The sequence below is a fragment of the Onychostoma macrolepis genome, chromosome 13 (genome assembly GCF_012432095.1).
Source record: "Onychostoma macrolepis isolate SWU-2019 chromosome 13, ASM1243209v1, whole genome shotgun sequence".
Lineage (NCBI taxonomy): Eukaryota > Metazoa > Chordata > Actinopteri > Cypriniformes > Cyprinidae > Onychostoma > Onychostoma macrolepis.
The window spans coordinates 13055434-13074568 of NC_081167.1; the positions used below are offsets into that span (position 1 = coordinate 13055434).

At 34.5% G+C, this 19135-nt stretch overlaps 3 protein-coding genes across 4 annotated transcripts in view; 2 read left to right on the plus strand and 1 right to left on the minus strand.

The window, feature by feature from the left end:
• Positions 1–7518, minus strand: part of srbd1 (S1 RNA binding domain 1) — a 113792-nt gene extending 106274 nt beyond the window's left edge. Inside the window, exons 1-9 of the mRNA XM_058795612.1 lie at positions 7400–7518; positions 6853–6923; positions 6247–6550; positions 5757–5990; positions 4722–4888; positions 3611–3728; positions 3350–3488; positions 2574–2670; positions 2225–2387 (exon numbers count right to left, since the gene is read on the minus strand). Coding sequence (XP_058651595.1) covers positions 2225–2387; positions 2574–2670; positions 3350–3488; positions 3611–3728; positions 4722–4888; positions 5757–5990; positions 6247–6550; positions 6853–6923 — 1293 coding nt within the window. The 5' untranslated portion in view covers positions 7400–7518. The remainder of the gene's footprint in view (positions 1–2224; positions 2388–2573; positions 2671–3349; positions 3489–3610; positions 3729–4721; positions 4889–5756; positions 5991–6246; positions 6551–6852; positions 6924–7399) is intronic.
• A 41-nt stretch (positions 7519–7559) lies between these two features.
• Positions 7560–12246, plus strand: LOC131552097 (lysophosphatidylserine lipase ABHD12-like). The gene is made up of 13 exons (XM_058795613.1): positions 7560–7794; positions 8179–8270; positions 8361–8454; positions 8572–8691; positions 10170–10200; positions 10293–10338; positions 10454–10583; positions 10714–10751; positions 10980–11068; positions 11367–11449; positions 11542–11620; positions 11706–11830; positions 12003–12246. Exons 1-13 carry the CDS (start codon positions 7697–7699, stop codon positions 12028–12030), a joined length of 1053 nt encoding a protein of 350 aa, XP_058651596.1. The 5' UTR covers positions 7560–7696; the 3' UTR covers positions 12031–12246.
• A 148-nt stretch (positions 12247–12394) lies between these two features.
• On the plus strand, positions 12395–16885 carry LOC131552098 (lysophosphatidylserine lipase ABHD12-like). 2 transcript variants are annotated; one of them, XM_058795614.1, is made up of 13 exons: positions 12395–13594; positions 13873–13964; positions 14063–14156; positions 14314–14433; positions 14757–14787; positions 14877–14922; positions 15038–15167; positions 15325–15362; positions 15468–15556; positions 15873–15955; positions 16140–16218; positions 16299–16423; positions 16678–16885. In XM_058795614.1, exons 1-13 carry the CDS (start codon positions 13497–13499, stop codon positions 16703–16705), a joined length of 1053 nt encoding a protein of 350 aa, XP_058651597.1. In that variant the 5' UTR covers positions 12395–13496; the 3' UTR covers positions 16706–16885. The 2 variants fall into 2 exon arrangements, 1 of the variants encoding a protein (XP_058651597.1); XR_009273889.1 differs by lacking the exon at positions 16678–16885 and having other exon boundaries at positions 15873–16009; positions 16299–16339.
• The last annotated feature ends 2250 nt before the right edge of the window (positions 16886–19135 follow it).

The window sequence follows — 19135 nt, forward strand, 5'->3', positions numbered from 1 at the left end:
TCGGCTTCTTAGTTCTAAATGTTTGAAAATAAAGTCAACTGGCCACAGAAGTAAAAGAATGCCACGATAGTTTATATATGTTTAGATGAATAACAAAAACATGTCCAATGATGTAAAATAAAAATAACAATTTTAAAAAGCAAGATACATATCAATGCACAAGCCCATGATTTACATTAACAATAAAGTACATAAAATGTCTGTATTTCTCTTAATTCTCCAATTTAAATAAAAAATAAAATAAAATAAATAATAATAATAATAAAACAAAAAAAGAAGTGCACAGAATGGAAAAGTTTAATAAATAATTTTGTTCTAAATTGTTTATTAAAATATTGTTTAAACAAATACTTGAAGCAAAATTATTTTCAACCAAAATTAAGCAAAATATAAACATACACAAATATGCAATGTATTTAAACTCATCACTTTTAAGTTATACTACTTACTCTGCATGCTTCTGTCTTTAGTCTTTACATCTTTCATCTATCAAAATGTCAAGCAAAATAATATTTTACAACAGTCTGTTACACCACTAGCGTAAACAGTCTGATCATTAAAAAAAGCAAAAAATTGTAAATTCTGCCTAATTTACAGATAACGCATCAAAGTAACCTCTGGAGTCACTAAGACCAAAAAACCTTTCACCAACCGGTTCACCCTTATGATATGAACATACGGAACCCACACACACATCTGTCCTTAATACACTCTCACAAGTAATGTGTTAAATTAAACAAGCAAGTATGTGTGCATACACATGCCTCCTGTCAAAATACATTCCACGCTCTTCTCTAGCAAAACCACGAAAAGGTTCATTTTAGCCGGAGTGTGACAGCTCACAGGTCACGGCAAACTCAAATTAACACTCACTGACAATCCACGTCAGCAGATTAACAACGGGTAAACTGTATGCTTCACAGGAGATCCCGCCGCCACTCATTCACTCACTCATTTGGGCCGTCTTTCGCTCTTTGTCTCTCTCCCTCTCACCCTCGCGCCCCTATCCCCCTCCTTTCTCACAGAGCCCATGAGCGGCTGTCATCATGAAGCAGTGTCTGTCAATCCTAACCTCTAATTCACAGGCACGTGGATGGGGACGTGTCACATATGTTAAGAGGGGAAGATCGGGAATGACTGGGGGACAGGGAACGGGGTGAGAGAGATGAATAGAGGGAGAAAAGGATGACAGAGTCACTGTGACATGTGGCCCACAACCAACTCTGAGTAAGCGGGTACCCGTGAAGTGAGAGAGGGGGAAGGGGACACCATTGACACAAACACATACAGTTAAACAGCACTGACAGAAGAGCTTTGAAGAATGGCACGAGGACCTGTGTAAATGGCACAACACTGTCAGTGTGTGTGTGTGGACTGGTGGATTGTCTCCGAGTGTGTAAATATACACTAGCTGTCAAAGATTTGGACACACCTACTCATTGTTTATTAGGAATATTTTACAATAAACCGGCAACAAAATTAAATAACACAAGCATGGGAATTACATAGTGATTAAAAATGTTAAATAAATCAAAAATTACATTACGATTCGGCTTCTTCATGAGGTGCATCCTGTGATGCTTTTTACACAGTATTGAAGATGTTCACATGTATGCTTGACGCTTGTTAGCTCCTTGTTAGCTCCTATCTATAAAACTAGAACTATTAAAAATATTTTCCTTTTTTCTTTTTTTTTTTTTTATAAAGTTGGAATAAAATAAATATTAGATGTAAAACTTAAACCTAAAAAAGCATTGCCTTGGTCAATTGATTCATAGTTCAAAAAAAAAAAAAAAAGCTTTTATGATTAAATAAAATTTTTAAAAAAACTACTATGAAAGCACATAACCAAATACTATAACTTAAACTAAAACTAAAATGAAATATAAAAATATAAAATAAAAGCTAATTCAATATTAATAATCATAATAAAACTAATAATAAATAACACTGATATTATTTTTGGATCTAGAAGAGCGTTTGGACCCGGAAACAGTGACATCAGTGACGTCAGATTTACCAACCAGGTAAGAATTTAAAATCACACTCATAATTTCCCAGACCCACTACCCCTTCTTATCCTGAGAGCAAGAAAGCAATATCAATGCATAAAATATTCCAATCTTCCAATTAAAAAAAAAAAAAAAAAAAAAGTTTAGAGATCTGAAAGTGCCCTGTCTATAGAGTGAATCTGGTGAGACACAAGATAAAGAGTTGACCATACCTGATGGTGCTGGATGCGCTGAACATCACAGGTGAAGTCAACATACAGGCTGAACTTGGAAATGTCCTTTGGTTTACTCTTCTGATTGCCCTGCTGTGGCTGCTGTTCTTTCAGGGCTGTTTTAGACACTGACGAGTGAATGGTCACCGCACTCCTGTCGCACCTGAGAATGAATATACATGCAGAGTCAAACACACACTTATAATTACTGACTAATTAAGGACTGACAGGCTAGAAAGATCCACATAATGCCAACAGAGCAAAACAAACAGATTAACAGATAATAGAAAGCTAATAATTAAGATAGCAGGAGAAAAGAGTGAATTTGCACAAATGATCAGCGTCTCACAGTGACTGTACATAGGTGAGAGTCTCTTTGTCCTTTGCAATCATATCTGCCAGGATCTCCTGCACACCTGTGGCCACCTCATCCAGGGTCGACAACCCTACAGACAGCAAACGAAACAGCTGAAATGTCACATAACAACATTCACAGTCATCAGTGGCCCAGCATTAACTTATGAGAACTGCTTGTTTTTGATGGAAAGTGTGGAATAGTAGCAAATTTTTACTTATTTTTAGATAATATTTAAACCTCATGCACAAGAATGCATATAAATGAGAGAAATGCCTAGAAAAACATGTCTCTATACTGCTTATGTCACTGCCTTAATATGTCAACCCATAAACATAAGAAGACAACAACACAAAAAAAAACAAAAGTACTTTGCTGCCCTCTATTGACTCAATGTCTTTTATCAAACTTTTATTTTATTTAGTAATTAAGGCTGCAAAGACAAAAATGTAAAACGCACATTAAACAATACATGGAAGTGATGATGTTGGGACAATTAATCAGTTTCAAAAAGCATAAATAATGTTACACTTCAGAGGACACTGAGTTGTGAATGCTGCTGTATCAGACGTGCCATTTTCCAGGGAAACATCCTGCCCAGGATTTCTTGATTGCCTAAAATAACCAGGTTTGCGCTGTGCAGATAGATTGTTGTGTGACTTAAAAATCTTGGCCAGGACATGTCCCCAGAAAACGGCACATCTGGTCACCTTACTGTACAAGCACTATTACAACAGGCTGGTTGCTGGAAGTATGCAGAGCGCTGATACCTTTAGTGTTGGGCTGGATCGAGGATTGCAGGTCCAGTTTCTGAGGTTCCTGAAGCAGAGCCAGTGCAACAGGTTCCAGTCCTAGCTCCTTAGCTCGCCGGGCCTTGGACAACTTACTGCCCTTTTTATAAGGAGCATACTAAAGAAAAAACAATTATATATATATATATATATATATATAAGTATAAGCTATTATTAGGTCACTTACAGTCAAAAACTCCAAATGAGTAAGCTAAGAAGCTTATTCTGTTCTGTTCTTACCACATGGTCTATTTCATCAGCCGTTGTGCAGTTCTTTAGAGCCATTTCCAGCTCTGAAGTAAGAACCCCCTCCTTCTTTAGTGTCTGAGAAACAGATCTGCTCTTCTTTGCCACTGACCTAAGAAACGTGAATAAAATTAACTCTGTGTACTTGTGTTATTATTAGTTTTGATCCTGTTTGCTTTTCACTTTTCTGTCACATTAGGTAAAATTAGGAAAAACTGATGTCTATTTAATTGTCATGTTACACTACTGTTCAAAAGTTGGTAAGAATTTGTAATGTTTTTGAAAGAAATCTCTTATGCTCACCAAGGCTACATTTAGTTTATTAAAAATACAATAAAAACAGTAATAATTTTCTAATACTGTCTAGTCCTGTGATGGCAAAGCTGAATTTTCAAATGCCTTTACTCCAGTCTTCAGTGTCACATGATCCTTCACAAATTCACATTCCTTATTATTATCAATGCTGAAAACAGTTGTGCTGCATTACATTTTTGTGGAAACATTTTGTGTGATACATTTTGAACTTTTTTTTTTTTAATTAAAAATATTTTGAGGGAAAAAAAACTTTTCAACTGTACTGTACATAAAGAAAATGTTATTTAGTCAAATTAATCATGATAGAAAATTCGTTTACTTTGTCATTTAATCCTGGCTGAAACTCCTTACAGAATCTCAAGGCATTTACATGGAGAACGTTACAAGACTTGATCTCTGCTGCCACCTACAGGTCACATTTGGTTATAGCAGTCTAATCAAGGTAATTCAAGCTAAATAATGGCCACATTAAAATATCAGAATGCTTTTTGTGCCACTGGAGACATTCATCTACTAAAAGCATTTTGAATTAATTGCAAGAAACCAGTCAGGATGTACAAATAAAATCGATCCAAACTGTTTCTGTAAAATGGTTAAGTAAAAGTTTTATCCAACAACCACAAAACAAAACACTTACTCTGATTCCTTGAATATAAATATAGAACATCAACTAAAGGATGTTACTTAAAGTGTAAAGTCAGTGCTAAATAGTAGATCAGTTTGAAATTGAATAAAAAGTTATTTCCTTTCTTGTCTCCTTTTTTGTTGTTGTGCCATTCCAGTGTCTTACCGTAACTCTTCAAGAGTCAGCTGCACATCTCGAACAGCATCAGCATCCATATGGTTGATCAGCTCCTTTCTATAGCGCACCATAAAGGGAATAGTGTTCTCCTCCTGGAAGAGCTGTACAATGTTTGCACACACCCACTGCTCCACACCAGACTTCTCAGCAAGAACCTACATGGGATATTAGAATGTGTCCTGTTTAATTTATTTTCTAAGCAAAAATAATGTCATTCATTCAGTGTAACAAGAGTTCATATATCAAAAATATTGTCTTTACCAATCGCTAGGTTTTAAAGTTCTAAAGTTATTTGAAAACAGTAAAGTAGACACTTTACTTACATTTAATATGCTTTCAATATATATAAAATTACTTAAATTTAATTAGATGTGGACAATAAAATGGGTCGCCTCATCTTTGACCCATATATACTTATATGTGACCCTGGACCACAAAACCAGTCATAAGTGTCAATTTTGAGATTTATATACATCACCTGTATAAATAAGCTTTCCTTTGATGTATGGTTTGTTAGGATAGGATAATATTTGGCCGAGATACAACTATTTGAGAATCTGGAATCTGAGGGTGCAAAAAAAGATCAAAATACTGAGAAAATTGCCTTTAAAGTTGTCTAAATTAAGTTCTTAGCAATGCATATTACTAATCAAAAATTAAGTTTTAATATATTTACGGTAATAAATTTACTAAATATCTTCAGGGAACATGATCTTTACTTAATATCCTAATGATTTTTGGCATAAAAGAAAAATGGATAATTTTGACCCATACAATGTATTTTTGGCTATTGCTATAAATATACCCCAGCGACTTAAGACTGGTTTTGTGGTCCAGGGTCACATATTTCCCTGTAGAATGCTGCAATTGACCAATCAGCACCAAGTATACCAGAAAGCACTAAAATAATTTACAATAGCAAATAATAATACATTTAACAGTGCAACAGATCATTGTGATCTTCAGAATGTTACCAACAATTTCAAAAACACTCAATCCCTATCTCAGAAAGTAATAACCCACCTGAATGGCATCCCAATTCATCTGTAAGTCCTCCACACAGGAATTGCCCGATTTAATTTTTATCGGTCTTCCCTGGGCTGAGTTTGTGGTCTTCTGCTTCTTCTGAGCAGGTTCATCAAAGGTGAAGCTGTCATCTGGCTGCTCTTTTTTCACCTTGGGGAAATGTTGACTAGATGATGGAATCTCATCAGGCATATCTCCTGCATTATTACTGCTCAAGTTAATGGACAACCTCTAGAATAAAACAAAAGGTTCAAATGAAATAAATTATTTGAGTACACAATGTTTGTGTTGGATAAATATATTTGAACTGTTGACATCAGTCAGGGTGGATTTAATAAGTAGTCATTTAGAAAAGCAGCTTGCAGTACACTTATTACAGGGTAATTACTGTTGCTGATTTCAATTACTATATAGATGCAGAATTGTGAATAAGTAAGAAAAACTGTATACCACAGTGAAAATAAAAGCACAAGCATTAATGACTTGCCTCTTCTTTGACCGTCACATGCTGCTGTAACTCAGGCTTCGGTAGAACCGCATCCTCAGTTTGTTGCTTTGTATTAGTCTTCTCCTTCTTCACTTTGGGAACCCGTGCAGCTCTGGGCTTCCTCTCTGCTTTAGGTTTTGGTTCTTTTGGTTTTGGCTCTTTAGGTTTGGCCACCCTCTTGATCACTTTTTTCTTTTCGCCGGTTTCATCTGTCCCCCTCTGACGCCTTCCTTTAGTTTTGCCTTCATTTAAATTTGGTAACCATTCTTCTAACTCCTCACTGTCATCTTTTTGTTGGCCCGTCCTGTTAAAAGAAACCAGTTTTATTTCATCCAGCATTAATGAAGAATAAATAGAAGCTACTATCGTGGACTTTTTTTACACAATAAAAAACTGTATTACAAGGTTGTCTGCTTAGAAACGTTCTGTGGTTAAAGAGCAGTTTGGCACACCAGTTATAATTCATGAGTATGTTTTCAACACTGTTAATCTATTGGCAGAAACAGAGTCCGTTTTACTGTACACAATGTTGTATCTTAGCTTTGGAAACTAATCTGACAAAAAAAAAGGGGGGTTGGCTTGATCAAAGAAAGCAAAACATCTCACATGTCTTCAGATTCATCATCTGTCGCTGGTTCTGTATACACCTTTGCTGTTGTTCTTGTTCTTCGAAGCATCTTTGTGTGGGAAAACAACGAATGAAAACAAATTAAATGACAATAACAAATAAGGATGCCTGGCTGGGATAGTAAAAAGAAGAACTATTTTAAAATTTGGAAGTGAATAACTCATTTTTAACTCATTAAGTTACTTTTATCTTATCGTCTATACAAAAGACGTGAGTAAACAAAATAATATTTCTCATAACGACTTTCAGACAAACTGAAATGAAAACCTGTCTGTCAGCTGTCACGCTAAACATATGCAAAGTATTCATGGTAATGTAAAAGCGTGTTTAACTCTGTTGTGGTGAATGTAAATGTCATAAATCAAAACTGTCTCTGTAACGTTAGAATCAGAAAGCAGATTTGAATTTAGCGCGCGACCACGTTCGTGTAATTCGTCTGGGCTGTTGCTTCTGCAAATGACCAGAGATTAAACCAGAGATGTTCCCCTACAGAAGTTGCTTATTTACAAAACTGTTAAAACTTACAGTGATCCTCTGACAGGCATCAAACCATAACACATTTCACGACTGAAGGATGGTTTGTTTCCTTGGCGACGTCAGCAGCAGGAAGTGATGTAGCTAAAGTTCTCAAACGCTTAAAATACATAATAAAAGTTCAGCTTGATGTTTTTTCTCAAATGTTTCCTCAATATGCAGAAACGGCAGTTGTCCATGCCCAGTCCATGTTCTTTGCTCTTTGTCCACTTCCGTGATTTGCACGGTTTGTTTTTCAATTATTGCCAAAGCTGTGTAGAGTAAATAGAGTGCTCCGTGCTCTTTAAAATGAAGCGAAAAATAATTCAATCTGACAGAAAAAAACAGTCTGCAGGAAGACTGAAACAATCTGGTCAGAAACCTAAGGATTTAAACGTGCATGCAAGGCAAGTCCCATATGTTGTATTGACTTTTTTTGCATAAAACAAAGAGCAACAATATCAGGAAATGTCAATGTCAGGGCTCAAATGTAGTTGGTTGTAAAAGAGAAGAACTTTTAAAATGTGACACTATGAAGATTACTTTAAATTTGCAGTGTGAAAAAAAAGATACAGGCAACACAAGCTATTATTAGGACTAAAACTATGAAGGTACATTTATGCAATTCACCAAGAGTTCATGCCATTACTTAACCTTTCATCTTCCAGCAAGCAAAGGCAAAAGCATCAACCATAACACATAGATCGCAATGTCTTTAATATAACCACACCTTGAATATACCACACTAGGTCAAAAATCTGAAATCTGTGTGCATGTCTTTCTTTCTTAAGATCCCAGTGGCAATGGACTTGGACTACAATGGCACTTCTTTCTCTCTGCATGCTCTCTGCATCAATACCAATTCTTCTGCATCTCTTCTCTGGTATACAACATTTTTTGTTCCAAATATTGATGTTGTGTTGTCATCTGTAGTTTATGAATTTTTCCTAATCTCATTTGTGTATTTCTCCAGACTCTATTGACCTCAGCCGACCTTCAGATATAGGGCTCAATCACACCATAAACATGTACCTCACATCCGAGGAGGGGGTGAGAGTGGGAGTTTGGTTAGTTTTAAGACATCTACAGTACACGTCACACGTATACACACAAAAATATAAAACAAGACAATAACAATTAATCATTATTTGATCATTTTGATATTCTTTTATTAATGTTTCTAGGCACACTGTACCTGAACATAGATGGAAGGAGGCGCAGGGAAAGGATCTGGACTGGTATGAGAAAGCTCTGGGGGACGGATCGCCCATTTTCATCTACCTCCATGGCAATGGGGGTAACAGGCAGGAAACCTTTTAATTGCCTTTAAACTTAAAAAAAATTCTAATAATCATTTTTCTTCTAGGACTTTCCCTAAAGATTACATGTTTATGCCTTTGATCTGCCTTTGATTATGTGATCTAGGACCTTTATACAGTCTGTGGCATTGTAAAGATTGTAAGACTGTCTATCAGGGTTCCCACGGGTCCTTGAAATCCTTGAAAGTTTGTGAATCTGATTAAAAATTTTTAAGGCCCTGGAAAGTTTTTGAAAATAAACAAACATAGATACAGGTCCTTGAAAATTCCATATTATTCCCTCCGGTCCGCTAATGTGTTATTTCGCCAACACTTTGTGGCATATGCATACTAGCTTACTTGATTTACGTTAGTTATGCACATTTATGCGTTACATTAAGTGTTTCCTATGTGAGGTACTTTGTGTTGTTCGTTGCCATGACGTTCACACGCACACAAAACTACTAAGATGGTACCTCAACGTTTCACAGACACACCGTGCACATTGCAAAAATAGGCTGAAACCGCTGAAACGTGATGCCTGGAAAATGCAAGTTTCAAGATATTTGGTTCACCAAAGAAGATTACAAAGAATGGCTTACCAGAGATCCAAAGGATGTAATGTTGTATTACTTTGCTTGTTAAAATAATGAAAAGTCATGAGGCAAGAAAAACTTAAGCATATTCATATATCTTAAAACTTCTGGTTACATGAGCCTAAGCTCTTTTCAATAAAATCCATGCAAAAGTTAATATCAGATCATTTTAGAATACAGTATAGTATGTACAAAGTATTATTCAGTTTTATGCAAAACAGAAATACGACAAATAGAATATCAGATTTCTGTCATATGGCCAAAAATAAATGCAAAAACAAAAAAAATAGTTGTGTTTGACACATGAAAGCTGTAACAATGTAAATTACATGGTGACGCGATGTAACCTTGCTCTCACTTGAACTCTGTATACCCACATTAAGTCCTTGAATTTGAGGGTATTGGACCTGGGAAGTCCTTGAAAGGTCCTTGAATTTGAAGTTAACCAAGGTGTGGGAACCCTGGTCTATACTTCACTGCAATAAATTCAGTATTGTGCCTAACCTAACTAAGGTCTTTAGACACTATACAGTATCTGCATAATCTCTTTGCACAGAGATCAGAGATCAGTCATCTGACTTGAACTTCACACTGCTTTGCACTTTACCTTAGTAAAAACTGGGATGAGCAACTGAAGCATATTACTTAATGTCCACATTCAATTCTTTTGCATCCTGACTATTTAAACAAAATATCACAGTCCGGTGAAACCAAATGTAACAAACAAACACTACCACATTATTATGAATTTGTTTACCTTAAATAATATTTCCATATATTCCATATACTAAATAAATAATAAATTATGCATTATACTGAATGTACGTGCTTTGTTTTTTTTTCTTGATGATTGCATGACGCACTACTTTTTTTACCTTCAATAAACAGATCTGCACCCCATCGTATTGGAATTGCAAATGTGAGCAAACTCACTTAATTCATTATGAAGAAAGGAAGAAAGATTAAAACTTGAATAGTGGTAATGACTGAAGTGTCTTGACTGCCATACAGGTTTTGAGTGCTGTTGGATATCATGTCTTGGCACTGGACTACAGAGGTGGGTTAAAATGTTGTGACTTCACTGTAAACAGTAATCATTGGAATTAATTTTGAACTTGATCTTCGGTATATGATTTTTCTATTGCTTACTCAAATATATTAAAACCTGTCAGGTTTTGGGGACTCCACTGGTGAGCCCACAGAGGCCGGTCTGACTACTGATGCTGTGTACTTGTACCACTGGGTTAAGGCACGCAGTGGAAACAGCCTGGTGTGTGTGTGGGGTCACTCGCTTGGTAGTGGGTGTGTAGAATCTGCTTTTTTATTGACTTTCGCTATGTTTGCTACAAATCTTTTAGAAATAAAAAATAAAATAAAAAACATATATTATGTATTTTCTACAGTTTGTACAGCATGTTTCTTTTTTCAATAGTGTTACAACTAACACTGCAGTGAAATTACTGGAGCAAGGTAAAAATTCAACTGATTTAAAAACAAGCATGCTCTTGTTTGTCTCAGTGGCTCTTCATTGTTGTTCTCTCACTCTTTATGTTTGTCTTTTGGAGTTGTCATTGTAGGGCATAGTAACTTTACATATTTTAATGTTTTAAAATCAGTTTACTGATTTTGTTACTGAGTTTGAGCTTTTCTTTATGTATTTATTTTTTTTCTTGTTCAAAAAACTGTATTTCTTGACAGGAGAACAGTTTGATGGAATAATACTTGAGGGTGCATTCGTAACTGGACGGGTAGCAAGCGATCAACCTATTGAACACCCTTTTATTTGGGTAAGTTAGATTCAGGATCTTTAAAATTGTGACAAACTGGTCCTGACAAGTCTTGGATAGTTTATTAGATATTATTTACTAGGTACCTTTCAGACATCAAAACATTGTTAATTAGGATTTTCCTACAAAGCAAAATTTACTTAAAATCTGGCAATTTAATTTAATTCTATATAATGTAAAGTTAATTTATACTTTACAGGACAAACTAGGTAAACACAAAAAATATGGGTCGTTAATCATTGTTTGGTACATATAAGTCTTATTTGTATCTCTTTTCTTTTCCTTTTTTTTTCTCCAGTTTTATTGGAAGTTCCCATACATTCAGTTCTTCCTTTTCAATCCACTTAAAAACAACATTTTCGCCTTTCCAACTGATGAGAAGTACGTGATATTGTTTCACTAAATTATACCAGTGTTACAGTATGTTAAATATTAAAATTATACTTTTCTCACCCCCATTTTTTTGTTGATAGTTTGCAGAAACTTAGAACTCCCCTCATGATTCTCCACGCTGAAGATGACCATTTAGTGCCCTTTGCCTCAGCTAAAGAGGTTTGTGTATATGAAACTTGATTTACCTCATAAAAAATAATTGGGGAATACATCCTAACTTTAAATGACAATTTTTCTGGCTCAGATCTACAGAATTGCAAAAAAGGCCCAGAACTCAGATAAGCGGGTCAAACTGATCCCATTTGATGGATCGCTTGGATACCTTCATAATGGGCTGTATAAAGACCCTGGTTTGCCAAATATCATAAGGTGATTTCACTCTCTGAAAATGTTTTGTGCATCTAAATATTACTCATTTTAAGATTTCAAAAAAATTCCATAAGAGATATAAAAACATATTTAGAGAAAAAACCTTAAGGAGTAGGCTATTCTTGCTAATGTTGAATAGTACCAGAATAAAAGCATATTTTCTTCATTACAGGGAGTTTGTACAGTCACTGATGACATGAGAGACACACTCAGGAGGAGGAGGATTTACACCGACTAAATAGCTGTTTCATATAACTGGTGTTGTAACAGTAAATTTACAGCTGTTTTAAACAGTATGCACTTCTAGAATAAAAACATTTTAATATCTGATGGTTTTTCCCCCAGAAATCCACCAATTGTTGTTAATATTTGTAAAATTAATTTCTTTTGAAATTTTAAAAAATTTTATACAATAACATTTTTTTTCTTTTTTTTCTTTCTGAGTTTGTATTACTGTGTCCACAGTGAAACATTCTGATTGACACACCAGTTATAATTCATGAGCATGTTTTCAACACCTAATCTATTGGAAATAATCCAAAATCCACTTTACTGCACACAATGTTGCGTCTTGGAAGCTAAAATTAAAAAACTGTTGACCTGTGCAAATCAACTCACATGTCATCAGATTCATTATCTATCACTGGTTCTGTATAATACACCTTTGCTGTTCAAAGCGTCTTAGTGTGGAAAACAAATAAATGAAAAATAAGGATGTCTGGGATATTAAAAAGAAGAACTCTTAAAACCTGGAGGTGAATCTTTTCAACTTAATTTTATCTCATCAAATGTTTCAGGAGATGATGTATAAACAGGATAAGGTTCTCATATAACGGCTTTCTGTAAAATGATAAAGAAAACCTTAAGCTGTCATGTCAGATATTAAATGTCAGCAAACAAAACTGTCTCTGTAGAAGCAAATTTCTATTAATAAGCATTTTAATTAAATATATAATTCAACTTTATTTTTAACGTTAAGTCAACGTATAGGTATTTGTGAATATATTAATGGTAGCTACTATCTGACAAAGCAATTATTATTCCAAACTTTGGTGAATACTGAAGTTCATTTAAGGTGTGAATAGGGGTAAAAGAAGCCAATAAGAGGCATGTGGAAACTCAAAGAAAGAAAGAAAATATGCCGTTCTCCTTGACCAATGGAGACAGTGTACAAATCAACAGTAGATTACACACTTCATAAATCTGGTTATGAGAGCCAAAAAACTAAACCTTTTCTGAGTAAAGTGCTTTGTATGAAAAAGAGCCTTCATTATAAATAATGCCATTGCAATTGTTTTTCCTGAGAATTTTGAGCTTCAAAAATTAAAAATGTAATAATGTATGCTATCACTGCCACAAATCTGTAAAATGGGTCTTTCTCCATAAAATACACAACATACTAAAAAAACTATTTCAATATGTGTACAAAAAAACTATACTTTCATAACTGATCATAAAGCATATCAGGAGCAGTATATATTCAAATATCACACCAAAATGATGTAGAAAATTCTAGAGAAGAAAAAAAAATGTGTGCACATAAGCCCAGTTTGTGCCCTTTGCTCTTTACACCCATCCATTTCCGTGAGTCGCACAGTTTGTTTGTCAATTATTACCAAAATTGTGTGTAAAGTAAATAGACAGAGAGTGTCCCCTGCTCTTCAAAATGAAGAAAAGAATCAATAAATCTGAAAGAAAATTTCAGTCTGCGGGAAGATTGCAACGATCCGGTCAGAAATCTAAGGATTTAAGTGTGCATGCAAGGCAAGTCACATTTGCATTGGCTTCTTTGAAAGTAATTCAGTGTAGTCCTGTTTTGCTAGACAGCTGCATAACAACTGCATAAAAATGAACAGCAACAATATCAGGCAATGTCTAACAGTGATGTTTTATTAAGCCCTGAATAGGGCTCAAATGTAGTTGGTTGCGAAAAAGAAGAACTTTTAAAATGTGACACTATGAAGATTACTTTAAAATTCAGATATTACTTTAAAATCTGATGTTTTTACACCCAATTTCTGTGTGTGTCCTTCTTTCTTAAGATCCCAGTGGCAATGGATTTGGACTACAATGGCACTTCTTTCTCTCTGCATCCTCTCTGCATCAATACCAATTCTTCTGCATCTCTTCTCTGGTTAGCAAACTTTTTTGTTAAATATTGTTGTGGTGTCATCTACGTATAGTTTATGAATTTTTAGAATTTTTCCTAATCTCATTTGTGTATTTCTCCAGACTCTATTGACCTCAGCCGACCTTCAGATATAGGTCTCAATCACACTTTAAATATCTACCTCAGACCCGAAGAGGGGGTGAGAGTGGGCGTGTGGTTAGTTTTAAGACATATGACACATACCTGTATATATACACAAAGAATTATAAAACAAGACAAATATTCAGGTTTTCAATATATATATATATATATATATATATATATATATATATATATTATTTTGTCCTCCTTCTTGTATTATAAATGTTTCTAGGCACACTGTACCTGAACATAGATGGAAGGAGGCGCAGGGAAAGGATCTGGACTGGTATGAGAAAGCTCTGGGGGACGGATCGCCCATTTTCATCTACCTCCATGGCAACAGGGGTAACAGGCAAGAAACCTTTTAATTATCTTAAGAGGGTTTTTATACTAGAGTTTTTTAGGACTTTTATTCTCTGTTTAGGAAAAAAAAATATTTGTCTGCTATTGATCTGCTAACCTATAGACAGTATACAATATCATAATCTCTGAGAACAGTGATCTGACTTGTGCATTTAAATTCACACCGCTTTGCACTTTACCTTAGTAAATAAAAAACTGGGATGGGCAACTGCATGCCAATACAACTTTCAGTTCCTCTGTGATTTGATTTGTTTGGTGGTACAATTTAAAATATGTTCTTGATGTTCTAATTTTTGTACCTTTAATAAACAGATCTGCAGCTCATCGAATTGGAATTGCAAATGTGAGCAAACTCACTTAATTCATTATGAAGAAAGGAAGAAAGATTCAAACTTGAATAGTGGTAATGACTGAAGTGTCTTGGCCATACAGGTCTTGAGTGCTGTTGGATATCATGTCTTGGCGCTGGACTACAGAGGTGGGTTAAAATGTTGTCACTTCACTGTAGCCAATAACCATTGGAGCTCATTTCATGCTTAATCTTCAGTATATGATTTCTCTATTGCTTACTCAAATATATTAAAACCTGTCAGGTTTTGGGGACTCCACTAGTGAGCCTACAGAGACTGGTCTGTGTACCGATGTCTTATACTTGTACCACTGGGTTAAGGCACGCAGTGGAAACAGCCTGGTGTGTGTGTGGGGTCACTCGCTTGGTAGTGGGTGTGTAGAATCTGCTTTTTTATGACTTTTGCTAAGTTTACTTCAAATATATTAGAAACAATGAATAAACTATAAATTTAATGGAAAGTAAAAAAACAAAACAATGTATTTTCTACAGTATGCACCATATAACTACAGTATGTTTCTTTTTCAATAGTGTTGCGACTTCCACTGCTGTGAAATTGCTAGAACAAGGTAAGAATTTGACTGATTTAAAAACAAGCATGCTCTTGTTTTTCTAAGTGGTTCTCCTGAGTTTGTATTTTGTCTTAATAAAAAAAACTGCACATTTCTTGACAGGTAAACAGTTTGATGGAATAATACTCGAAGGTGCATTCCTAAATGCGAGGATGGAAACTAATAAACTTACTGAACACCCTTTTACCTGGGTAAGTAACGTGAACGATCTTTGAAATCATGTCAAAACAACTGGTCCTGACAAATGAGTTTTAGATATTTTTGTTTAAGAATTTTATTAGGTATATATCATTTAAAAAATATTTTTAAAACATTCCTATCAAACATCAAAACATTATATCTGGGATTTGTAAGTGAAATTTACTTCAGGTCTGTATACAATTTAATTCTGTAAAATTTGAAGTGAATTATATATGGATAAATCACACACAATCAATAAAATGGGTCATTAATCATAATTTGGTATGTGTAAGTATTATTTGTATCTCTCTTTTTCCTTTTCTCCAGTTTTATTGGAAGTTCCCATACATTCAGTACTTCTTGTTCAATCCACTTAAAAACAAAGATTTGAACCTTCCAACTGATGAGAAGTATGTGACGTTGTTTTTAATATATTCAAGCATATGGTTAATATAAAATATAAGGTAATTAATTTATTCAACAATATGAGTAGAAATATGATTGTAATAGTATTCTAGTGTGTTATGTTAAATGTAAATATATTGTAAACTTTTGATTTCTGGCTTTCTTTTTTTTCTTTTCTTTTTTTGATAGCTTGCAAAATATTCGAACTCCCCTTATGATTTTCCATGCTGAAGATGACCATTTAGTGCCCTTTGCCTCAGCTCAAGAGGTTTGTGTGTACAAAACTTACCTTATAAAAATAATTTAGAAATACATTTTTTTTTTTTAATTTTTTTTTTTTTGGCTCAGATCTACAGAATTGCAAAAAAGGCCCAAAACTCAGATGAGCGTGTCAAGCTGATACAATTTGATGCATCACTTGGATATTTTCATAATGGGCTGTATAAAGACCCTGGTTTGCCAAATATCATAAGGTGATGTCACCTTCTGAAAATGTTTTATTCATCTGAATATTACTTCTTTAAAGATTTTTTAAAAATTCATTGGAGATATAGAAGGCTTTTGAGAAAAAAAATACTTTCCATAAAAAGTAACGGTGAAAAATAATTAGTTACTTTTGAGGAGTAGGCTATGCATTACTTGTTGCTAATGTTTGACGTACATCACTAAATGACAGAAAAATATTAGATAATGACAGCAAAATAATTGCCTATTTTCTTCATTACAGGGAGTTTGTGCAGTCACTGATGACATGATACATACACAGAGAAGGAGGAGGATTTACACCGACTAATAACTGGCTAAATAGCTGTATAACTGGTGCTGTAACTGTAAATTTGGTTGTTTTAAACAGTATGCACTTCTTGGATATAAAACATTGTAATGTCTGAAGTAAATTTTACAGAATTGCCCCCATTAGGGTGAATTTATTGTCTTGTTAATAATAAAACTAGTTGTTTAGTTTCTTGAGTGTCTAAGTTTTTCATTATGTGGGCAACTAAAGATGGTCATTTATAATTTAGTATTATACAAGGTTGCTTTACTAACACATTTAGCCTGCAAAGTAGTCCTAAGATATCTAAGCTGTGTAATAAGAGTACTTACATTCTACTGTATGTATTTACTCAACAGAATTGGACTTCGGCATGCATAGATAGGCAGAGAATGAGGGAGAATAATGTTGAAAGCCACTTAATAAGTGTGGCCAGCCTGTCCAGGTGGGATATGTCTATTGGAGCATGTAGATCTTGATGTCTATATCTGTTATAAGCACATTTTGTCAACTTTTATGAGCGCACTGGCATATAGGTGACCTCAAGGCTAGCACACGTGGACTACAAGCCACAAAAATCTAATTTTGTTTTCTTGCTGCCTTTAAATGCTGTGTTGGCAGATTTAAAGTGGTAAGGCTATAAGAAAATCAACATATTCCAGGGATTCTGTGTCTTATAAAAGGTCTCAAAAAGTCTTAATTCACCCTTCCACAAATTAAGGCCTTACAAAGGTCTTAAATCACAGCAAAAAGACTTAAAATAAAATCAAGCCATTAAATGTTACACACACAGCAAAAAATTATCTTCATAGTATTTTTGTATTGTTATCCAGTTCAAATATATAAACATCCTTAAATCAAGATACATTTACTTGAGATACAAAATAATGATAGAAATTTGTGTCATAAATTAAACACAATGAAGTGTGTTTATACTTAAATCAAGAATAAGCTGCAAGCAGCAATTAAGCGGTCAAGCACAAAGACGGCAAGATAAGTCATGCCAGCATGGGAGGGAGCATCAGATCCACTGCATCAATGATTTTAAGCAAAATCAAAAGTTTGGTGTCAATACGGCAAAGCATTGAAGAGATACAGCCTCAGAATCATTTTGGCATCATGTCTCAAGTGTGTTGCGGCACTATAAAAATGTTTTCAATCCATAATCTTTTTCCGGCATGGTGATTTGGGTCGAATTTGGTAAAAAAAAAAAAGAAAAAAGAAAATTGGACCAATGGTCTAGGAGGAGTTCCAAAAAGTAGGTTTTCAACATGAATCAAATGGCAGAAAGGAAGTTCAGCTGATTTTTGGTATAATTGGTATTTGACGATTTCGGCATAAAGCATAAAGACATGCACGAGTTTCGAGTTTTCTCGGGAGAGTTTCAAGATACTACAAACAATAAATACATACAATTATTAATATGTGCTAATGTGAGTTTATTTTTGTTGACAATATTTTAATAGTATTTAATGATTATGACCATATTACAGAACAAATGAATAATATACCATCAATGAAACCACAAAGCTGATTACAATAGTCATTTTAAGTGTTATTGCTATTAATATTATTTTCTAAAATGAGGTACATGAAATATAAAAGTACATCTAAGATGTTTTTGCAACAGCCAAGTCTCACGCGCAGTGTACACGTCACCGTCCGAATCCGTTCACTTCATTTCGTTCACTCCTTTCTAATATAGTTCACTCAACTGCCTTACACTATATAGGGATTAGTGAATGAGTGAACGAGTGAGCGATTTCGGACACAGCTAATAGAGTCTATAGGTATGTTCGACTTGAAGCGGCGCTGCGGAGAATGATCAGTGTATGACATCAAAGTACCGCGAGAGCATAGCCGCGGGAACATATTTTATCTGGGGGGTACTGGGGGGCGGGGCTTGATGAGGAAGGGCGGGGCCTTTGACAAAATCCTATAAACAGCCCAAACTCTTATAGATTAACATACTAATTAAGATGTAGCCATATGCAAATCAATGTATTTGTGCTTTTGTGATTTTATTTCAAGAATTTTTCTTTAATATTTCTATTATTTAAGGGGATTTTATTAAATATTAACATCGCTGATAAGCAAAAGTTTTGGTCAATGCACTTTATCGAATTCTCTCATCAGAAACGCAGATGTAGCCTACCTACGTGCGATGTAAGAGATTAATTCATCATACACCGCAGACAACATCACTGATTATAGCTTATAATTTTTTTTTTTTTTTTTTTGAGTGCTTACACTCACGCTTCAGTATTCTTTGACAATGTAAATGTTCTTTGTTCGCTGTATCTGTTCGTTGTTTGAATAATAGTGGACATGCGCATAATAATTCAACTTAAAATGTCTTTTTATTAAACGTGATCAGGTTAAATTCAAATTCAGTCTTATTAAAATATTTTGT

Excerpts from the sequence above, each read along its gene's own strand:
- LOC131552097 (XM_058795613.1), top strand. The coding sequence starts at position 7,697 with ATGAAGCGAAAAATAATTCAATCTGACAGAAAAAAACAGTCTGCAGGA. Across the intron at positions 8,455-8,571 it reads GGGGTGAGAGTGGGAGTTTG|GCACACTGTACCTGAACATA; the intron begins GTTAGTTTTAAG and ends TAATGTTTCTAG. Across the intron at positions 10,584-10,713 it reads GGTCACTCGCTTGGTAGTGG|TGTTACAACTAACACTGCAG; the intron begins GTGTGTAGAATC and ends TTTTTTCAATAG.
- LOC131552098 (XM_058795614.1), top strand. The coding sequence starts at position 13,497 with ATGAAGAAAAGAATCAATAAATCTGAAAGAAAATTTCAGTCTGCGGGA. Across the intron at positions 14,434-14,756 it reads CATGGCAACAGGGGTAACAG|ATCTGCAGCTCATCGAATTG; the intron begins GCAAGAAACCTT and ends TTTAATAAACAG. Across the intron at positions 15,168-15,324 it reads GGTCACTCGCTTGGTAGTGG|TGTTGCGACTTCCACTGCTG; the intron begins GTGTGTAGAATC and ends CTTTTTCAATAG.